The following is a 22903-nucleotide window of genomic DNA, read 5'->3' on the forward strand; positions in this document are numbered from 1 at the left end:
TAAAGTTCTGGGAAGCTTGGTTTTGGTTACAAAAAGAGTCTAAAAAATGTCCCCAGGACGTTCATATTTGGTTCCCAAAAGTAACTAAATGGGAACCATATTGTGAACTTTAGGGGAGCGTTCTGTATTTGCTGAGATATTATAATATTATTCTCTTTCACACTGGTGTTATTTGATCTATTTATGTTACTACTGTACTGTAATTATAATTATTGATAACTGCAGGTTAAAATACACTAACCATGTCAAGGGAGGGACAAACAAATCAATGCACAGCCAGTAGTTGGTGCTAAAGTGTTTTCTTTTTTAATGTAAACATTTCATTGGTCGGTCAGAAGACTAAACCCAGCAGTACAGTGCAGTATTACCCCAAGGGAGTAAAGGAGAACATTCAGTGCACCAAACAAAAAAACTAAAAAATCATCCACAGCGGAGAAAAAGAGGAGGGAAACGGGAAAAGAAATCTGGGTTAAGTAACAGGTCATGGTTGAATAAAGAGTGTGCATGCATCACACACACGCATCTGTACACACTCTCACACGTCATTACGTCATCAGTTGAAGAGAGAGAGATAAAAAGAAGCGATAGCTCATTCGTCCAGTAATTCAGTTATATATGAGTCTGAATTACAGTCTTAATATTTATGCTGTTCTCAATCTAAAGTCTGCAAGCTAGTTCGTTTGTATTCGTAGCCCGACATTGATAGGGTGCACAAAGTGTGGGGAGATACAAAATATGTAAATACATGCGCTTATAATTATATAAATAAATAAACTACAGAATAATTTATACAGAAATGAACATTTTTGAACTATTTGTGCTCATGTTGAGTGAGAATGTTGTCAACATCACACTTTGTAAGAGGCTTCATTTGCTGAAAGGCATTTTATGTCACAGCCTGAAGCCAGTAAGCAGACCCAATAAGGGGCGATGCCAGGTCTCAAACAACTTTGGCTTAAGAGCTGCCCCTGGACAACATTCAGTTTCTGAAATGACATTCGGCTCTGCTAAATGATTCACCTTATATCTTGCTCTCAGTCACAGACATGTCTGGATCTTAAGAAAAGCCTACAAGAGCCACAGATCCTTTCAGGGTTTAGTTTAAGATCATGTCAGCACTTGGAAGTCTCTTACACAGCAGAGAACCGTTGTGTGTTATCACCTGACAAACACTCTCACTCGTTGTGACTGACACTCACACACATGCACTCATGCTTAAAGCATCTATGCCCGGCCAAACACTCATTTTACACTATACATGCACACCCATACGTTATTTACTCCAGCAATGGACTGACAAACTACAAAAGAAAATAAGGGATACATGTTCTGAACAAAAGACAAAAATTGACAGAGTGAAATGAAATAAGGGAGTGCCTTGGCCAAAGTCACAGGGGTGTCAGTTCAGTCACTTGTTACCATTTCGAAGGGCAACAAGTGGAGTCGAAGCTCAGTAGAGGCCACAGCCACGCAGGTTATTGGCGATGATGATGTCAGTAACAGCATCAAAGACCACTTGGATGTTTCCTGTGTCTGTAGCGCAGGTTAGATGACAGTAGATCTCTTTATTAGGAGAGCGATTCTTGCTTTCAAACTGACCTTGTATATACGTAGCCGCGGCTTCGAATGTATTTGGGCCTGTCGGAAAGATGAAGACATGATGAGAAGAAACTCATGTTGAGTTTTCAAGCCTTTTTCATACTTGTATAGATTTGTGCATGGTTGTTGTACCTGTGTATTCTGGGAAGCAGATATTCAGGGGAGATTTTACAATCTTTATTTCAAAAAGGTCCTTCTTATTGAGGAAAAGGATGATGGACGTGTCAACAAAGAACTTATTGTTACATATAGAGTCAAAGAGCATAAGAGACTCATGCATACGGTTCTGCAAAGAAGAGAGAGAAGACACTGAATCAAACATATTTGCATTTTTGGAACTGAATAATTAGCAAAAAAAAATCTATACATTTTATATTAAAAATACATTTTTCATAAAACAAATATATGGTTGGTAAAAACAGTAGGATTCCTCAATAATTTGGTGATTCAAATCAATTTTAGGTTGACCGTCAAGGGATTGTTTTAGAGAACTTATTGCATAAAGTTAATTTATGTCATATGTGATAATAATGTGACAAATGTCATAATGTGAGTATGCAAGCTGTCTAAATGATCTGAGTGTAGTAGTTCACCGTGGTCTCGTCTTCATGGAGCATTTGGTCGTATCCACTCATTGCCACACAGAAGATAATGGCTGTCACATCCTCAAAGCAGTGAATCCATTTTTTCCTCTCTGATCTCTGTCCCCCCACATCAAACAGCCTGGGGACGAAACATCACACACTTTCAGGACACATGTGAAGCCATGTACACGCATGTGTGCACACACACAAAACATTATCAAATCAAGTCCAAACTCATAATGCATGTTAAGAAACAAAATAGGTCGACCAAAGATTTTAGATTTGTCCCATCTAAAAGAGAATGAAAAGAAATCTTAAATTTCCAATTCCTTATGTCATTTTCACAAATAGACTTTGAGGACAATTATAAAGACTTAACATCTGAGTGCTATTTTTTATTCAACAAAATATTCCCAGTATTTTTTTTTTTTAATTAAAATGTTTAAAAAAAACTTTTAGAATTTAAAGATATGAGTCAAGTCAGATTTGTATAGCATTTTTTTTTTTTTTACAATAAACCGTTTCAATGCAGCTTTGCAGAAACTCATATTAACAGGTTTATAATGTCTTATAATTTACTAAGCAGTTTTGAGATGGGTGATATGACAATATACATATATTGATGAACCAGCTGAGATTCAGCTCTATATATTTACTAATATTATGCAGATATGAGTTTGATAAGGTGCTATAACATTGTAACATCGCTAATATTGAGAGTGTTACAGATACAATCATACAAACATGATACAAACAAAAAACAAAAAAATACAAACATGCCTTTAGGAGGTGCAGAAAAATCTTACAATCTTATTTTTAAATTCACAATAAATAATACATGTAATTCACAAAAGAAATGCATAACTTAATAGATACCTAAAGTTAAGGTTCTTGAAGGAAAAATTTGTCTCAACGATGCCAGTAGTTTTGACTCTGGATCGGAGAATATCCTGTTCAGTGGGGAGGTAATCTGGAGAGCCAATGCGCTGCAAACTGTCTAGGTAACTGAAACACAGAGCGTCCATGTGCATTCTTAAATAACGTGTTATGATATATAGGGTGTTGAACATTACACCTGACAGTGACATGCTCATTGCACCATCTCATTACATTTGTGTGTGTATAACAGAGGGACTCACTATTGGGCGGAGTCATTAAGCTGATACTCTCGAGAACGGCCAAAGCAAGCTTGAGTTCCAGCATCAGTCCAAAGATGTATCATGGCAGCCAGCAGTTCTGTTGAGTATGGCTCTGTGTCTTCCATTCGACCGACCACATCAAATACCATCTTAGCATCTGCCTATAAACATATGCAAAAGGTTAAAAACATCCTGTTTAATGCATATAATGTGCACTAAGTGTGCACTGCTTTGGCAACCACAATGATTTTTCCTAATTTCATGCACTAGGTGTCACTGTAACTCAGTGCATCATGTGAGAAGGAGGGTTTGGGTAATACAAGGTGAGGTCAATCACCAGGAAAATCTAATGCAAACATTAAAGAACACTGCAAATCAAAACAAGCGTGCACAGCTACATTAACAGTAGGTACATTAACTGTTGTGTTCTGTTTTCTTGTATTATTGTATCAATACAATTATATTATTAAGAATAAAGAGGTTAGAACAACTTTTAGATTCAGTAATTGCTTTGAAAATGTTTGAGGATCAAACAATAAAACATTTATTGCATCTGAATATTTACGGTAATCTTCTTCTATCACACCACTTGCACTCCATTATCTCTGTGTAGTGTATGAGTTCTAAAGTCAGTTCACAAGAGTGTGTGCTGCATGTGTGTATACATACATATCTGTCCTTGTCTGCGTACTCTATACCAAGAGTTTCCATGGCTCGCAAGATGGAGGCGAGGCTCTGAAGGGTGTTGCTAAAGACCACAGGTTTAAACAGCTTTACATCATCTCCAGAGAACCCATCTTCATGGATAATCCTGACGCAAACACACAACAGAGAAAAGCCATTATAGACACACACGCACCATACAAACACGACAGGTCAACAGAACTGACACAATAATGCACATATATCTGTATGACTGGGTCTGGGATATGTGGTGGCAAAATAAGTATGATTAGAGATGATGCAATAATCTGTTTTGCGCTTCTACAGGTTGCGTAGCACAAGTTGTTGGTCACTTTAATATTTTAAACCACAAGTTAAACTGTAACTATGCAATAACTGTATAACTGTAATAAAAAAGTTAAACTGCAACTAGTAACAGTGTATTTATAACCTCAAAATATATTGAAGCTCTGAGATATAGTTGTGTGTGCTTAGAAATAAAAACTGTGCAATGATGCTGGTGCATTTAAAATGATCTGTAAAATGGTATTTTATTTAACTAGGCATTTAATAAAACAATGCATTTGGTGAAAAATGCGATGATTGTATATGTATGTGCATCTGTAGTTATGAAAATGTAAGGTTAGGTGGCATAGTCCCGGTAAATCCGTTTAATGGGCGGATAACGCTAAACGAGACTGCAGGGATCAAGCACTAAAAGCCACCCATTAAGATTAATACAGAGAAAGATTCTAATGCCTCACACACACAAACGCTCTCTCTCTCTCTCTCTCAAGCACACACAGAGGGCAAAATGAACACAAGGCCCTAATGCATAACATGAAATAACACACGAAAACCGGTCCCAGATTGAATGCAATGACAAAAACGTGAAACATTAAGGAACTTTGGAGCCCAGGACGGCAAAAACAACGGCAAGGCACACGCGCACTCTCAAGCTTCACTGCACACATGAGACTAACACTCACTCACTCACTCCCTCACTCACAGCGCTGTCTCTTGGGGGGTTGTGTTTCAGCACTACCACACAATGAACAGCGCGAGACAAACAGTTCCCAACCCTTAACCGCCCCAAAAAAAGGCCCAAAATCACTGAGTATGTTAAAAAAAAACGCACTTACTTCATCTGTTTGACGATGGTGCTCTTCCCCGACTCCCCTCCGCCTGCGGAGACACAGGCTGTGTCAGTGCTGTCACACACACACACACACACTTACCTGCAGCATCCTTAATCAATCCACTCATTGCAAATCGGCCAGTGAAACCTCACGACTTACCCAGCAGCAGTAATTTGACTTCTCTGGCTGCGCTTAATCCGTCTTCCTTCAGGTTTTTCTCGATCGCTCTGCTCCGGTCCAGAGCCGCGCGCTCCTCGGCACTTAACGTGCATCCCATTGCAAGACCGGGAGTCGGGACGCGCGAGAGCTGAATCCTAAATATCCGTCTCTGTCCCACAATCTCTCCTTTCTCGCTTGCTTAGTCTGCCGTATGTTGCTAAAGCATCCAAGCCGAATTGAGGTCAGGAACAGGCTCACACTCCGGCCTCTTGGTTGGGAGGAGGTCGTCCTGCTCGCGCTCCGGATCGAGGGTGTCTATTGGGCGGCGGCAGTGACAGCCTGCACGAGCTCGTCTCATCCTGTAGTTCCCTCCTAATGCGCGAGGGGCAAACCCCTCTCATCGCGCTGACGTCACAGGAGGAGCAGGGCTCGGCCACATCTGTTTTGTGGCAGTCGAAATAAAAAGCACTCAGCTTGCTTGATATATGTGTAGACATATTGGATATTTCCCACGTTTTTGCACATTTATTTTACTTATCTTTTTATGTTTTGTGGTGTTACAGCAGCCATGCAGGCCTATTTATGTATTGTGCATTGTGCATTGTGCAGAGCCTTCCTCCACTGGGTGGCTGTTTCAGCATGGTGATATGGTTGCCATGTTTGGATGCTTCTAATATTTTGTATTTCAATAAAAAGAAAAATCTCTAAAATAAAAATTTTGTTTTCAATAATTTTGTGAAGTGTTTCTTATTAGGGGCTTAATTTATTCAATAATTTATTTAATACAATTAGTATTACTTTTAATTTAAAATAGTTAATAAAACAATCATGTTCTTTTCCCAGTCTATAGATTGGGAAAAGGTCCAGTCCTTTAATTTGACTGGCTTTGAGCTGGGTTTCTGGGTTGCTTGTCCACTCACATATTCCATTCCAGACCGGCTTTTAGTCTGTGCATCACTTGGACTCTGAAACATGCAAAAACGTTAGTCAATATCAATACATAACTGTTGTATAAATGTATTTGTGTGTGTGTGACTCTCACCCAAAAATGAAAATTCTGTCATCATTTACTCCCCTTAAAGTTGTTCTAACCCTGTATGAATTTCTTTCTTCTGCTGAACACAAAGGAAGATATTTTGAAGAAGTTCTGTGTTTGTTAGTTTTCTTTTTTCATATTATGGAGGTCAATGGGGCCCATCAACTGTTTGGTTACCGACATTCTTCAAAATATCTTCTTTTATGTTCAGCAGTAGAAAGAAATGCATACAGGTTTGGAACAACTTGAGGGGGAGTAAATGATGACAGAATTTTCATTTTGGTGAACTATCCCTTTAAATGCACCAACACAATAATGGGACAGATCATATATAATTATATTTAGCCTATGTGTATGAGACATTCAAAAATGTCTATATCACAAAAAACTATTCTTGCAGAATTGCATTACCTTCAAGATTCCTGTGATCTTCTCTAATGCCTCACCAGTTTGATCAGTCATTCAATAACTTCTTTTTTGTGCAGTGATGCTTTTAACTATTACATTCACATTTATGTAATTGGAAGATGCTTTAAACAACTTAAAGTGCATTCAAGATAAGCATTTTAAAAGTATACATTTTCCCTAGGATCCAAACCCATAACCTTGGTTTTGCATGAGTTCTACCAGTTTTATTTATATAAAAGCATCCACAACAATGGAGCACAGATATTCAAATATATAATAAAAATGTTCATCCCCAACCCAATCCTCCCCACACACTCATAGTCTTACAGCTCTAAAAGATTCCTGTGGATTTCTCTAATACCTAACCCCTGGCATATGAGCCAGATGTTCTGATGTTGGATTTCAACACATGATAATACTTTAAGAGTTTGTGCTTCAGCAACTGTTATATGGGTGAAATGCTTTGAAAGATGAGATCACTCTGTGAGTTTTTAATATCTACTAGTAGTGCAAATCTCTGGAAATCTTAGGATATCCTCTCTCATGACTTCAAAATAAATGCATGCACATACATAATCATTTCACACTTAGAAACTGTATTATTATTTGGCTTTGTTGGGGAGACTGTCACTATTTGCACTGAAGAATATAAAGTGCATTTTAATATTCTGAAATTTTATTCGGAAAATTCACATAACAGAAAAATGCATAGACCTCTAGGTAAAGATGAATATCTGACTGATTCTTTGAAATGTGCCCATGGGGAGGGGAGAATGGAATACATAACTTTAGTTTTAAATTCATGTCAAGCCCAGCCCTAACTGCAAAGGACTGTTCACTTTCTGAACACACCAGTGACACACACAGGTCACTCTGATGGATTACTTTACTAAGATAAGAGCAATATCGAGCCACATAGCCTGCTTAACATGCTTTTATCTTTATTACCAGGGTGGAGACAAAATCACAGACCCTCCTCCATAAGCTATTACGTCACAAGTACGTTGAAATATCATTGCATAATCATATGTGAGTAGCGTTTATATTTTGAGTGAAATAAACTAAGGAAATCTCTATATTTTTGCAAAATGAAATCCTAAATAAAACATTTAACAAAACGCGATCAGGCATGTAACAACAGAACTTGTTGAGTAACATTTTCTCTGGTATTTAATCACCAGGTTTTTCGTAAATGAAAATGTTAGATTTCACTCTAGAAAACGACTAGGAGCTTCTAAATCCGCCCATAACTAAAATGAATATGATCTCTTAACCATGTAATACTTTAATGGCAGGTCTGCATAATGCTTTAATGGAGAAAGGCCTCATCCATTTCATTAATCTGACCGCCCTCAACAGATACCATTAAGCTAAAATTAATTTCTAAGAATAATGGCATCTCATATCGTATTAGAACACAATCAGATCCAGATGTTGACTCTTTTCATTTTTGTCCAACTGATTATTTGACTAATGACACAACTTTATTACACCTACACCTTTTTCTTAGATAAAAAAAAACAAACAAACCCGGAAATCTTCATTTTTATCAGCAAAAGACTAAGTAGTAATTCCCTATTGTAAGGTTGGTGTTTATTTATAGAACTGCAGAATATTGATTTCAGGATTGAATTTCCAAAAGCAATATACATTCCACAGGGGTTCTTTAATAATGCCTCATCTCATATTTATCCTTCCTAGTCTTTTTTAAAAAATGAGATCAATATAGTTGACCTATACTCAGAGGACCAGTTTTATAATCAGATTAAGCATGCCTTTGGACTAGAAAGCAGTTGATTTAGAAACATTATTATGAAAGTAATCTATAGTTCAGTAATATCCTCAATATGCATAACAGGAATTTGGTCCTCAGAATTTAATTTTTAAAGTGGTTTCAAGCTCTGCGTTTCCAGTTGTCTTTAATGTATGAGTGATTTCATGTATTGTACTGATAAAAAGGCAATCCATATTAGCTCTGCTGTAGCAACGGTCCTGCTACACTAAGTGCCTTCTAACAAAAACACTGCTTCCTTCAATGCTGAGGGCAATTCAAAGTTCTTGAAGTTAAAGTGATGCTGTTTTTAGCCTCTCCCGTTTGGTGCTCTTATGCACATAATGACTCTAAGATAAAGATGCAGACAGGACAGTGTGGAGGAAAAATCTGGAAACATGCATGAAAAACCCTTTATTTAAAATGCTTTTCATTTTGGGCAGATGACAGGTGATTGTGAAACAATTTCAAGTAGGAAACAGATCGAAATTATAAGGTCATGATGAAAAAAATTCACAAAAATGAGAGTGCACACTCTTCAAATGTAGCTATATGTCTTGGTAACAGTCACACGTACAAAAACAACACACACACCATTCATTCATTCTCTTACAGTCTCAATCTCGTGGCTGAATGCCCAACATGATCTCTGCAATGCTGGTCAATTTGGTCTCCTCTAGTGCACTGATAAGACGGCTCAGTTTGGCACTCCTGCCCTCTGACTGGATGAAACGTCCAAGCAGTTGATAGGCCTGTTCATAAAGCCCTTCCCTCTCGTACTCATAGGCCAGATTGTCGATAGCAGGACCTTTTAAGGCACGGCAGTTCTTTTGTAAAGCCCGTCCCACTCGTTTCCAATCCCGTCCCACATGAGCAGCAAACCGTTGCTGGTCTGCTGAAGTCAAAGGTCTATCATCTAAGATAGGGGCGGAGGAGAAAAAAATATTTCAAACATTTTGAACATGAAAACTAATCTGTGATCATAGAAATAATACAAATGTAAATTTTTTAAACAAAAGCTATACACCCAGTAATGCATCATCACATACATTTAAATACTTAAAACTCACCGAAAACTCTTTTCTGAAACAGAAAGCAGTTCCTGGGGAGCTCCTGCGTTGGTTGACTGGGAGGACCGTAGCTGTTCTGCAGCTGCTGCTCCAACTGTGTGACCTCATCATCTCGCAAACGCACAGCCTACAAAACATCATCTGTCAATTCAACTAAAAGCACAGTATTCAAAAACATGTTTGAACCATTATTTTTTAGAAGGTAAGGCTCCCCCAGCAGCTGTTTAGTTCAAACAAAAGAGATTTAACTTAATTCCACTGGGAGCTTTACAATAAAGATATTCTCTCACTGTTTTCATCAGAGCAAGACTGATACTTCAGACTGGTTCAGATACCACCATATTTCTACTGAAGAAAAAAGATGTTTGCAGACACAAAGTCCATGATGATATCAGGACAGAGAAGGACGGCTTTATAGAGCAATACATTTAATATTCTGCAATATTATTGATTTGACTGCACTGACACTATCGGATGAGAACTGGACTGAGCTGGATGATGACATCATATCTTTATAGAGGAACTGAACTCATTCCATAAGTGATGAACTTAACACAGTTATTGAACTGAACTGAATCAACACTGAACTGATTTCAACTGAACAATGGAACTATTGTCTTTCTAAGCTGCTTTACAGCAGAACTGAATTCTGTTTGCATCATTGATCATTATTTACCCGTTTAACACTGTAACGCTGCTTTGAAAACAAACTTTATGTGCTATATAAATAAAGGTGACTTGACAATACAAGCAGTCAGAGGCCTTTTGCTTATACCCCTGATGTCAGACCTGACTAGTTTGGGCATAAGATGGCTCATGAGAAGTCACTTTGTCAAAGGGCAAACTGAATTCATTTCAGTGGTGTGCTTTATTTTAGTGCCATTTGTTTGTTTTTTCAGCAACAAACTCTGAAATCTCAGTCTGCCAACAAGCATTTCTGATTTTACATTAGTGAAATGTAAAATAGGGAATGAAAAGGTTTGACAAAACCCTTGTGAATAATTAACCAAATGTTTACTTGCAGGTGAGCCTGAAAAACTTAAATCAAAGAGCTTCACATCTCCAACAATTTAAATACTAAAACTGAATCATAGTTCTGTTCTGACAGGGTTGCAGGCAGGAGAAAAAACAGGCTAAATGCAAATGATAAAAATGCAACCACATAATTGTAGATAGATTGACAATATAGAAAAATAAATGTGCTTATCGACATTTAAAAAGGAGAAATGCTTCCCATGCCTTTTGTTGATGACTTCAAGTCCACGCAATTAAACTCTACAGCACAAATTAGGCTTGACAGTTGTGTGACATCCGCTTATCGTCAAAACATTCAATTTAGAAGGCAACTGAGTCTATTTTAAAAATGTTATATTCATTTCAACCAATATTTTTGTTGTATTCATGTTAAGAATACATTTCAATGTTTGATTGCATGGCAGTCTGGTTTTGTGTTAAATCTCCACTTAAAATGTCCAAAGTGAAATCAAGGTACTGAAGCTACAGCTGAGAATCATTGCACCAAAATGAAGCTTTTTAGTTGTTTTCACTGTCATTGAAACATAATATTACAATACTGTTACTTGTAACAATTTAAATTGTTTAACTTGCTTACACTACACAGTTGTTTCCACCACCACATTTCCCACACAACCATAGTAAACTGGTTTAAGAACAGTACATACGTTTTAACATTCACATATGTTATTTAGTATAGAAAACGTGACATGGAGGCAGTGGTTTGAAACATGCTTGTATGACCAAATCAACTTATCTTCGTTCTATGAACCTGTAGTTTCTTCTCAGAGCTGAAAATGTCAAGAACATGCTCAATTAACATTTCTTATGTGCTGTCCTGATTGAAGCTGTGAATTATAGCAAAATCAGAGGCTCATAAAGCCCCTCCTGAATCTGGGAATTCCCAGCTCCATTTACACTAATGACCTTTTGGCCTAAATATGAACTTTAACTAAATATAAATCATCCTGAAATTTATTTTTAGAAAAGAATCATAGGATATTCCCCACTCAAGACTTAAAAATAAATGCACATACATAATATTCACACACTTAAAAACTATGTTATTCTTTGGGTTTATCAGGGAGATTGTCAGTGTTTGCACTGAAGAATAAAGTGCATTTTAGTATTGTGAATATTTGATGCAGAATGGAAGATGCAATTAGCTGCTCGTAAAGACCGGTACAAAGCCTGGCGATCAGATCACCATAATCATACACACGTACCTGTGATTGGCGTATGTGATCCAGACAGATCTCTAGGTCTTGAAGATTTTGGTCCAGTCTATGCATTCCTGCCTTGAGCTGTGTTTCCATGACAACCCCATCAAGAAGAGTAAGAAGACGTGAGGCATGCTGGGACAGAAACTGAGCGAGTGAACCACATGCATAGCTCTCCAGGAATCGCTGACAGGGAGGCACGGACATGAATTTAAGTTCCACCCCAAGGAAGGGATCAGCATCATGCAGTTTTAGGATTTCGTACCCCTCCAGTCCACCAACAGAATCTGGATCGAAGACAATTAGAATAGCATAATTTGCAACCCAAATACGTTGTTAAATCTACTGTATACACAAAACGCCATACTCTTTTAATTCCGGTATAACTTGATATGCACTTGGAGGCCAGTACTATAAACTCTTACCTGTAAGGGTGAGTTTAATAACCTTGAACACACTGAATTTCCCTTGTTCGTTTTTGTAAAGTGATAGAAGGTTGTGTTCTGGACTGCTACACCCCAGGAAGAGTACAGCACAGCCTGAAAATTCACGATCATTGGTGTTGCTGTCATTTAACCTCTGCAGATGAAGATGAAATCATTCACACACATTGTTAATTCACATACAACAACATCAACCGGACAGATACAAAATTAAACACAATGTACCTTGGTGTCTATACTGTCCATCTTCTGGTCAAACTCTTGTCTCAAGTCCTGTGAATGTGAACAAACAAATTAGTCAGTAAAACACAGAAAGAAATTGTGAAAACAAAGCAGAATTCCTTGTAGATCTAATTAGACTAGCACAAAAAACATTATTTTGTGTTTCCAGCATGTAACCACTTCCTTATAAGGTTGCGAGTTTGATGGTCGACACTGTTAAATAAATGGGGTCAGACGTTGGTGATTGCTACAGATATGCGATGCACATGTTTACAGGTAATGTGATGCGTCACATTACAAACTTTTAATTATTATTTAACATTTTTGAGAGGTCAATGGATAAAACATATACAAAAGCTCGCTCGCACGTCTCGTGGCGTTTATTTCTATAAATTTTACTGTTCATGTGAACAAAAGTTTAACATAACACAACCCTGCTTACCTCCACTTCACATAATAGCGAATTTAAAACCTGCGCTTTGTTATATACATTACATGTTACTTACACAACGATTTGGTGAACTTTGTCTGAATGGTAAGGAAGTCTAAACAGGCCTGTAAACATACACGAAGGAAACTTTCGAGGTGTCGATGCACCGCTACTAAGACACACCCACTAAAATATACAAGGATCTGATTGGCTAAATGTCTCGCACATTCTATGGTGATTGGCTAAAAGCTCGACATCTGTGTTCACCGCCGTGTTTAACAACGGAACTCGTGACGCAGGAGGAAGTACAGAAGTTTGAGAACGTATATGTTTTTTTGGAGTCTCTGACAGACATGCATGCAGACAGCAGAATCATCTGAGGTGTTTTTTGTTATGATATCAAATAACCTTTTTGTAAGCGTATTTTAACTGGCGGCTGACTGGGCTCGATTGGTAATGGAATGGATCTGCCAGAAGAGATCCTTGCACATATTTTTTCTTTCCTGCCTTTACAGGACAAATGCAACGCATTTACTGTTTGTAAGGCTTGGTCTAATATCATGACACATCCAAGCTCATGGAGAGATACTGAAGTCAGGTAAGAATCCATGACATACAAGGAAACCCTCCTAGAGAAACATTTTATTACCAAGATGTTGCACTTTTGTATCTTGAGAAACGTAATGGAGATCTTAATTATATTGCAAGTATCAACTTTGTCTCATGTTTCTCCTAAGAATTCTCAGGAGAAATAATAATACATACAGAGTTGACTTTATAACTAGAAACACAACCCTAAATTATAAATTTAATTTGATGAGAAATGTTAAAATTTATATAATTTTTTTATTTACTTTTGGTTGCAGACTGATATCTTGGCAAATCAGAGCACATTGTTGAGATCTTCTAAAATTGTTAGAAACTAATGTGAGATTTCTGAGGTGTGAGAACATTTGAGAAGCAGGTGTCTAAATTTCTCATAATAATCTCATTTTCTGTCTAGGAGAAACAATTTAGTGATTAAAGATATCTCCTGTGATTTTTTTTCATGCTCCATGCCCTCATATTTGACCAAAGGTTATGTGCTGATAAAAACATTAGGTAACACTTTACTTGAAGGGGTGTGCACAAGACTGACATGACAGCATGTTTATGACAACTGTCATTAAGTGTCATTCGCTCAATTATGACATTTTTAATGCAAATATTACATTGTTTGATGTCTTTGTTATGACACCTTGACATAAACCAATACATCATAACCTGTCAGTGTCTTTGTCATGACAACTTTACATTACTAAGACAACACAACCTGTCATAAATATGTTATATAAACATGACATAGCAGATTAATTATCAAACTTGAGAAACTACTTAGCTTTATGGGTTAACATTACATTAAACTGTCATGTGGTTGGTTTTGACATTGGCTGTCATGAGGCCATTATAACATTTTAATGACAAATTCAATTTGTACCACTGTAGTTGAGGTCAAGAAAAATATTCATGACAGTTATAACGGCCTCATGACAGCCAATGTCAAAACCAACCACCTGACAGTTTAATGTAATGTTAACCCATAAAGCTAAGTGGTTTCTTAAGTTTGATAATTAATCTGATAATAAAAAAACCTGATAATTAATCTAATGTTTATGACATATTTATGTTGTCTTGATAATGTCAAGTTGTCATAAATTCATCTCAAACAATGTCATATTTGCATTAAAAATGTCATAATTGAGCGAATGACACTTAATGATAGTTGTCATAAACATGCATAAAACCTCCCTCATATTCATGACATGTGTCATGTCAGTCTTATGCACACCCCTTCAAGTAAAGTGTTACCGCATAGTATGTTATTAGTGAAGGCTTTGTGCCATACACAACTATATTGTCAAATAATTTTGTCACATGAACTGCAACAACACAAACTTCTTGTAATAATAACAAAAAATAAACCGCATTAAGAAATTATACCTGCCTTGCTTTGTTTTACATATTTTATCTTTGTCTTAGGTGTGAGTCAGGAACCAGTGTCCCTGAAAGATATTCTGCTCTTCTGTCACTGGTCAGAAATTTAAAACTGATAATGAGTCTGACCGATCCAGCCAATCGCAAAACAGCACTGTGGGTGCTGCGGCAGGCGATCTCCATGGGTGATGGGCGGCTGCAAGGACTTTCCATCTGTTGTGTGGGGAACACACCCCTCTTTTATGCTGGTCAGGACCTGCAGCAAGGCTTAGTGGACATACTGACGAATGGGTCGTCCCTAACCCTGCTTGACCTAAAGGGTGTGCCCTTCACCCTCAGCGACTCCTTCGTCAGGAGCGTTGCCATGCTTTGCCCTGCTCTGCAAAGTCTTTATGTCAACAATCATTCTCTGGTGTGTGGCGTCAACGCGGAGACTCTAAGGCAAGTGCTGAAGTCCTGCCGGTCACTCAATATTCTTGGAGTTTTTCAGGCTAGTCTATCACAAGACGTCTTTAAAGATCTCATGCTGCCCGAACGACCAGCATTAAAGAAACTAGAGCTCCGTTGCGAACGCTCACTCAAATACACTGTGCCTCTCTGTGACCAGATATGGCTAGAGTTAAAACTGAGACACCCACGTCTCTGGGTGGAACTTGAGCTTGACCACACCCTACCTGAATTGCACGTCCCAGGGGTACTGCAGCCCAGCATCCCTGTTCGATGTCTTCGGCTGCTTACTTGGACATTGCTGTTGAATGAGGTTCGGATAGTCGGGCAGAGCTACGCAACCACGCTAGAGTTTCTTGAGCTGCAGACGACTGCGTCTTCTGAACTAAACTATGTGTTGATAGCTTTAGCAAAGCAATGCATCAAGCTCCAAGAGGTTCACTGTTATTGTGTGGTCTCACAAGAAGTGATAACAGCGTTCATCACAAACTGTCCAAATCTCTACAGATACACACTCAAAACACACAAAGAGGCTCACCCCTGGACCTGTACAAAACTAAAGTAATGCTCTCTCTAGCACTCTTTGCACATGATTAGATAATGTAATTCATACACTAAGCACTATGTACTCTACTGGCTTGTGTATGATTTTTACAAGATTCTTTTGTCATCAACAGAAATTGTTTGTATTGAAGGGGTATTACACCCAAAAATATAATAATTCTGTCATCATTTACTCACCCTCATGTCATTCCAAACTTGTACGACTTTCTTCTGCGGAACACAAAAGATGATATTTTGACATTGAAGCCTGTTGACTTCACTTGTATGGACAAAAAACATTGAGACATTTCTCAAAACATCTTCTTTTATGTTCCACAGAATAAAGAAGTGCATACAGGTTTAGAATGAGGACAGAAGTAAGTCGGTCATACATGAGGAATGAGAGTGAGTTTTCTTTTTGGTAAACTATCTCTAAATTGGAAAAGAAAAAAGGAAACGGTCACTAATGGTATAACAAAATGGACACAATCAAATGAACGCAAATGTCATTATTCAAATGTTTATTATTAATTTATTGACATTAAAGCACAGTTGCTCTTTTAACAAGTAAATGATTACATTTCATTTTGAGCATCAAATGTAACAGAATTTTTGTCGTTGGGATTGAAATACTTGCACATTCAAAAATGAATGTGCCTCTTGAATACCAAACTCATGTCTGTGTGTATATTGAACTCAAATCGATCTGAAATGTATAGCCAATGCACTTTGCTTTCACAACTCGCATACAATCAGTCAGCCAGTCAAACATCCGATTTTCTCTCATCATTCATAGTAGTTAAAAGAGAAGTCATAGAAAGCTGTGGTATTCTGGGAAGAAAGGTGGCTGGAGCTGTTATTATTGATATGCTTGATGAACTTGAGGGTGTCTTTGTCTCTGTATACCAGAGCGAGGGAGTTATCTTCAGGATATACTGTGAGGAGCTAAAGAAAACAGTGTCGACAGAATAAATAATGTGCACTAGTCCTGCTGGATCAGCATAAGTTATAACAAATTGCTCAAATGAAAACAAACTGACATTGTGTGACATCACTTACCTCCTCATCTTCATCATTTGCAATATAGGATGTAAATCCCCCAAACTCCGACTTCCACCCTGAAAAAACAGACTGATTTCTGACTCGTGCACTTTTTTTTTTAACTTTTTTTTAATTTACTTCAGTCAGTTTTATATGATTCTGATCTCAATCACAACTGAATCATACTGAAGACACTAATCAACTAATAGTAAAGACGCACATACACGTCAAGATTACGTACCTGCACAGCCCATGTGAAGCTGCAGATCCAATGCATACTCTCTTTTGACACAGTCATGTAACAATGTGTAGTCCCCATGTGCCCAGCGACGCAGTTCTCCTACACAAGTAGGCGGTCCTGCATGAATACAACACATGTAAATCACTGTAGATGTAAAAATTGATCTTTGCAGAAACAACACATGCACACACTGATCACCTTTGTCTTTCTTCTCAGCTGACGAAGCATCGGCATCAGCACTGGAACCCCCTGCTTGTGTATTTTCCTCTCCATCTCTGTTTTCTGTCTCGCTCTTTCCATCTTCGCTCTCATCCTCATTGATGCACAGATAGTGTAGACTGAGGCCGGTCAGGTTGGATAAGAGGATGAAGAACGGCTCAGAGGAGAGGAGTTCCCAGCACTCCTGTACACAAGTTGGGAAGCTCTGCATATCAGCACAGCCATAACACCTAAACACAGTGACAGTCATTAGTACACAGGCATCTAAACAAATCACATGACACTTACCACCAGAAAATAAAACATGCAGAGACAGGAAGAAATTAATAGTTGAAATATTATCACACAAAAGACGGGTGGGTTGGATTTCACCTTTTATTGGGCCGCCCCCTCCTCTCCCACTGGATTTCAGACGACTGCAATGCACTGCGCACCTGCCTCAGTTTCTCCTCCTGACAGTTAAAAGGCAGAATTCAGGATATTAGCATTATAGATACATGTAAGTGTGTGGAAATATGTAACAGTTTCCGATAAAGACAGATATTCATTAATATGAACAGACTTTACTATAAGATTCAATTAGCTTGCATTAGTTGATGCCTTAAAGGGATACTCCACCGTTTTTTCATATTAAACTATGTTATTCTCTTATCTAAGACGAGTTGATACATACCTCTCTCGTCTCAGTGCGTGCACTGAATCGCTCTGTCGGGCGGAGAACTTTGAGAGCAGTTAGCTTAGCCCCATTCATTGTATATGGGCCAAACAGAGATGAAGTTAGAAGCGACCAAACACATCCACGTTTTCTCTATTTAAATATAGTTACACGAGTAGTTACACGACCAAGTATGGTGACACTAAATAAAATGTGGCGCTTTTTATAAGCGGGTAAAATGGATAACTATAATGTATGGCGGAATAGCACTTATTGGGAGCACTTCGACTCGGCGCTGTAATATCTTCACTCGTGAAAAGTCCTCTCCCTCTCCCTCTCCCTCTCCCTCTCCCTGTCATTTCCATCAATAGAACCAACGTGACCTGCACGCCTGCAGTAGTAGTAGTTTTTTGTGCAGAGTTGACGAAGTATCAGGGAGAGGGAGAGGACTTTTCACGAGTGAAGATATTACAGCGCCGAGTCGAAGTGCTCCCAATAAGTGCTATTCCGCCATACATTATAGTTATCCATTTTACCCGCTTATAAAAAGCGCCACATTTTATTTAGTGTCACCATACTTGGTCGTGTAACTATATTTAAATAGAGAAAACGTGGATGTGTTTGGTCGCTTCTAACTTCATCTCTGTTTGGCCCATATACAATGAATGGGGCTAAGCTAACTGCTCTCAAAGTTCTCCGCCCGACAGAGCGATTCAGTGCACGCACTGAGACGAGAGAGGTATGTATCAACTCGTCTTAGATAAGAGAATAACAGTTTAATATGAAAAAACGGTGGAGTATCCCTTTAAGTGTCTTAAACTAACAATAAACAACAACATTTAGATTCGTGTTCATACTTGTATAATTTATATAAATAAATGTTAAAGTTGCAATGTAACAGAAGTAGAGGCAGATCATCTGTATTGTGTGACGTACATCAGAGTGAAAAATGAAGGGCGGGGTCTTGGGTTCAACCCATTGGTTGTTGATTGGACAGGGGCAGCTCTAAATGCAAGCTTGCAGTCGGTCGTAAGAAAGAGGCAAATTTATTTTGGACTAAATGATGGAAACTTCGACATATATGTGGAATTTAGACAATTTTATTAAACATTATGAGGTCAAAAAATGTTTTAAAAATTAAACGGATGTATGGATGAATACCTTATCGTAAGATCAATAACATGCATTTAGAAAATAGATGAATTTCCTTTTCATGTTGACTAAAAATAATTAGTAGATGTAAAAAAATTAACATTAACTTAAATTTAAAAATGCTAATGTTAACAACTTGAACTCGAATTGTAAAGTGTTACCATTAATGGATATGAAAAATAGTACCATTTTCATTGTAATTTAGATCCATCTCTATTGGTATAGTCCATATGGCACAATATAGGAATATTCTTCAGTGCAGTGTCTGCAAATGTGACTCTTACATGTGCAAAATTATAAATAAATAACTTAAACACTTAATTATTTAAAACTTACTTGCCTACATGTCTCTAGTGGGATGTCACTAAAATTCACATCTACAGGAATTTCTCATTTCCATCAATTATACATAGACCTCCACAACAGCACAGACAAAAAGGGTCTTATAAAAGCCTCTTCTGTCACAGTTTATTTATAAGTGTATTTATATATATATATATACACACACACACAAACACACAATTCCTAACCATGTACCAGTGCATAGCCATTCACTGATGTACATTTGTATGTGTACTACTGTTCATTAAATATAATTGAACATTTTTGTGTAATTAATAATTATGATGATGATGACTAACCTGTAAGAAATCAGGCAAGCAAATCTCTGAATTATCTTCGAATTCCTGCTGTACCCGAGCCTGATAGCGCGGATCCAGGTACATCTCATTCACCCACTCAAATAGCAAACTCTCCTATAAAACATAAGCACAATGAGCTTCAGACAGAGGAAATATAAGTTGAGTGAGTGAGTCTAGGTCATTTGGCCATGTCACACAACAAAAACACACTGTCACGCTAACTTGACTTACATCTCTGGGGATATGAGTGTGACGGGGAACTGGGGGTTCAATGTACCGTGAGGGCCTTGGAAGGGAAGGACCATGAAACCATCCACTCAGAGATAAACGGCACTTCTCCTCAGAAAGAACCTCTGCCACCTAAGCTTGCAGATCATTTCATTAAAACCGATGTAAATCATTAATGAATGGACATTCAATCAAAATATAATTAAATACTATAATAATATAACAAAAAAACAAACAAAATAAACTGATTACCTGATGGAAGGAGACGGGGGACACTTCAAAAAACACCAGAGAGTTCCAGCAAGGAAGCAGAGACTTGACAACATTCACTGGCTGACAGTGTTCTGTGAAACATACAGAATAATAATTAATAAACAAAACAAAAAATATTTTAAGCTGAATAATACACATTTTTTATTGCAAAACATTCTTACTCAGTATTACAAATATCAAAAAATTAAATCAAGATCCATTTACTTGAGAATCAAAATGACTGTTTTCTGAAAATATCAAAATAAAGTGAGTTTATGCTTAAAATAAGAAAAATAAATCTATCTGCTGGAAGTGGGGTCAGAAAAATAAACTTTATTTTAAACAAGATTATTTTTCTTACCTCACTGACAGTTTTCTTCTTCTCGGTTTAAGCATAAACTCACCTACTTTCGATCAATATTTTGTATATATTAAGTCGTTTTGCTTCTCAATGAATTGTGTCTTGATTTAATAATCTTTAGATATTTCTACTGGAAAACAAGACAAAAAACTGAGTTTTTTATGCAGTGCGGGGGCTAAAATGACACTATTTTTGCTTCTTTTTTTAATCACACACCATCAGTGCTGAACAGGTCCAGTGTCCCTCCATCATTCACGTCCCAGGGAGGAACCAGATAGAGGATAAATGCAACTCTTCGTCCCTCCAGCTCATCATCGTGACACAGCAAAACATCTGCAAAAAGAGCAGGGAGAGAGAGAGACGTCAAGAAACCAGGCTGCACATCATCTCCACCTCTACACCCCAGTGATTGGCTGAGAAGTTGTTAGATGGTTTACCCGTATGCTCGTACTTGGCACAGGACATATCAACAGTCGCCTCCAGATCAACCTGCAGCACCTCCGACAACCACTCACGAAACTCCCCAAAAATTACAGACCTGAGATCCCAACAAACAACACATGAGTAATATTCTTACAGAAACTCTTACTCAGAAGCTCACTTGAACTCTGACGCACCTTATTTGGGATACATGATGTTCTTTTCTCCCTCTCAGATCATCTGACTGCAGAAGAAACAGACTTCAGTACTTGACCATCAGCTTCTTTACAAAATATAAGTATGGTTCAGACTGATACCTGTTGAAACTTGTACAAGTCATTTGACTTGCTGTTGAAATTCAGCTGCAGAAGCTCTGCCCGCAGACTCTCCACAAAGCTCTCATTCTGCAGGAAATGAGTGACCTGACAGTGAGGGAAGGGCTCACAATCCAGGTGGATATTACCTGGACAGAGACCAGCGAAAGGAGGGATTCACAGACATGACAAATAGACACACCAGTTTGCTTTACCTCTAAAAAGCAAATGGATTCTATTCACAGTAACAACTATATAAATGACTGTTGAAGTAATGTAAGCTCAATGTGTCACGTGGGTGGGCATACATACCATTAGAGTAGCTCTCTTTCCTCTGCCATGCGTCTGTCATGCATTTCTGGACAGCGTGATCCCTCATATCCGAGTTAATTACCGCCAGTTCACCTCGTTTCTCTTTCTTATTCTTTTTACCCGTTTCGGAATCATTCTGTCGTTTTTTAGGTGGCATGACAAGACCATGAGGGAAATAAACACAGGGGGACTTTTGTTTTCTTTTCCTCTGTTCTTCTTCGTGCGGATTCAGTCAGAGACGCTTTTGGGTCGTTACTGCCCCCCAGGTCAGCAGTGGAACAGGGGCACAGCTCCTCTGAAATTATCATGTCAAAAAACGAGCTGCTTTTTTGTTTTTAACAACATGGACTACCAAAAATGTTATTCAATGTTCATTCATATCTTTATAACAATGAAAACACTTAAAAATAAGTAATAATAAAAAGGGCATGTTTGACTACCTGTGATATAATAAAATTTTCTTTTCCAGTTTTCAGTCACATTGATTCACCATTACTATCACAGATGTAGGTTGTGCATATTCATTGATCCTTTTTGTGTAATGACATTTATTTGTAATCACAAATATGACCAACAGGTCATCTTTTTTAGATGAATAATTTAGTATTAAAGGAGCTGTATGTAAGAAATGTATTTGAATTAATCATAAAAGGGCCCTGATATGTCACTAGACATTGAGAAATCATGTTAATTTCAAATACTTATATCACTGACAACAGTAGTCCGGCCAGGATATTGTCATTTAAAAAGTGAAGTTGCAGCCCTCAACTGATGTTGATGTTGTCATGTTGTGTTTTGGTCTGATGCTCCACCCTCCACCTATCGACCATTCACGAAGTCAGTAGTGTTGCGCCATCCGGGTTGCCAGCTCTGCTCTAGTTGCCACAGCTGCAGCTACACACGTGTCGGATAAAAAAATGCAGCCGATCTGGCAACCTCGAGTCAGGGGGGAGGGGGAGGGGATACACCACTCTACAGTAATTTGAAAGTGATTGCAGTACCGGTTTTGGCCACAATCTTACATACAGCTCCTTTAACCATCATTGTGTAAAACAAATCACAATCCTTATTTTATTTTGCAATTTTGTGTCTTTCGTTTTGGCAGCAGGCCCACCATTAATTTCTTTGTGACAAATCTGCCACAAAGTTTCAGCTTGGTAAAAGGCATTAAGACCATGGCTTAAAAGAGATAAACATGGTTACATA

The 22903-nt window shown here is 37.9% G+C and overlaps 4 protein-coding genes across 4 annotated transcripts; 1 reads left to right on the forward strand and 3 right to left on the reverse strand.

The window, feature by feature from the left end:
- Window positions 1-283: 283 nt before the first annotated feature.
- Window positions 284-5664, reverse strand: gnao1b (guanine nucleotide binding protein (G protein), alpha activating activity polypeptide O, b). Its single transcript, XM_056267296.1, has 8 exons — window positions 5284-5664; window positions 5128-5170; window positions 3992-4133; window positions 3323-3483; window positions 3060-3188; window positions 2193-2322; window positions 1732-1885; window positions 284-1638 (listed from the first exon to the last, which is right to left on the reverse strand). Exons 1-8 carry the CDS (start codon window positions 5399-5401, stop codon window positions 1451-1453), a joined length of 1065 nt encoding a protein of 354 aa, XP_056123271.1. The 5' UTR covers window positions 5402-5664; the 3' UTR covers window positions 284-1450.
- A 3233-nt stretch (window positions 5665-8897) lies between these two features.
- On the reverse strand, window positions 8898-13065 carry tradd (tnfrsf1a-associated via death domain). Its single transcript, XM_056267297.1, has 6 exons — window positions 12974-13065; window positions 12471-12518; window positions 12228-12381; window positions 11809-12089; window positions 9569-9695; window positions 8898-9414 (listed from the first exon to the last, which is right to left on the reverse strand). Exons 2-6 carry the CDS (start codon window positions 12489-12491, stop codon window positions 9116-9118), a joined length of 882 nt encoding a protein of 293 aa, XP_056123272.1. The 5' UTR covers window positions 12492-12518; window positions 12974-13065; the 3' UTR covers window positions 8898-9115.
- A 147-nt stretch (window positions 13066-13212) lies between these two features.
- fbxl8 (F-box and leucine-rich repeat protein 8) lies at window positions 13213-15928 on the forward strand. Its single transcript, XM_056267295.1, has 2 exons — window positions 13213-13495; window positions 14917-15928. Exons 1-2 carry the CDS (start codon window positions 13359-13361, stop codon window positions 15881-15883), a joined length of 1104 nt encoding a protein of 367 aa, XP_056123270.1. The 5' UTR covers window positions 13213-13358; the 3' UTR covers window positions 15884-15928.
- A 405-nt stretch (window positions 15929-16333) lies between these two features.
- On the reverse strand, window positions 16334-21931 carry ogfod1 (2-oxoglutarate and iron-dependent oxygenase domain containing 1). Its single transcript, XM_056267283.1, has 13 exons — window positions 21698-21931; window positions 21389-21534; window positions 21269-21315; window positions 21089-21189; window positions 20868-20984; window positions 20291-20382; window positions 20042-20170; window positions 19811-19924; window positions 17735-17814; window positions 17342-17592; window positions 17144-17260; window positions 16921-16979; window positions 16334-16806 (listed from the first exon to the last, which is right to left on the reverse strand). Exons 1-13 carry the CDS (start codon window positions 21852-21854, stop codon window positions 16648-16650), a joined length of 1569 nt encoding a protein of 522 aa, XP_056123258.1. The 5' UTR covers window positions 21855-21931; the 3' UTR covers window positions 16334-16647.
- Window positions 21932-22903: the final 972 nt, after the last annotated feature.

This window comes from Rhinichthys klamathensis, unplaced genomic scaffold (genome assembly GCF_029890125.1).
Source record: "Rhinichthys klamathensis goyatoka isolate OS25496 unplaced genomic scaffold, OSU_Roscu_1.1 h1tg000258l_1, whole genome shotgun sequence".
Lineage (NCBI taxonomy): Eukaryota > Metazoa > Chordata > Actinopteri > Cypriniformes > Leuciscidae > Rhinichthys > Rhinichthys klamathensis.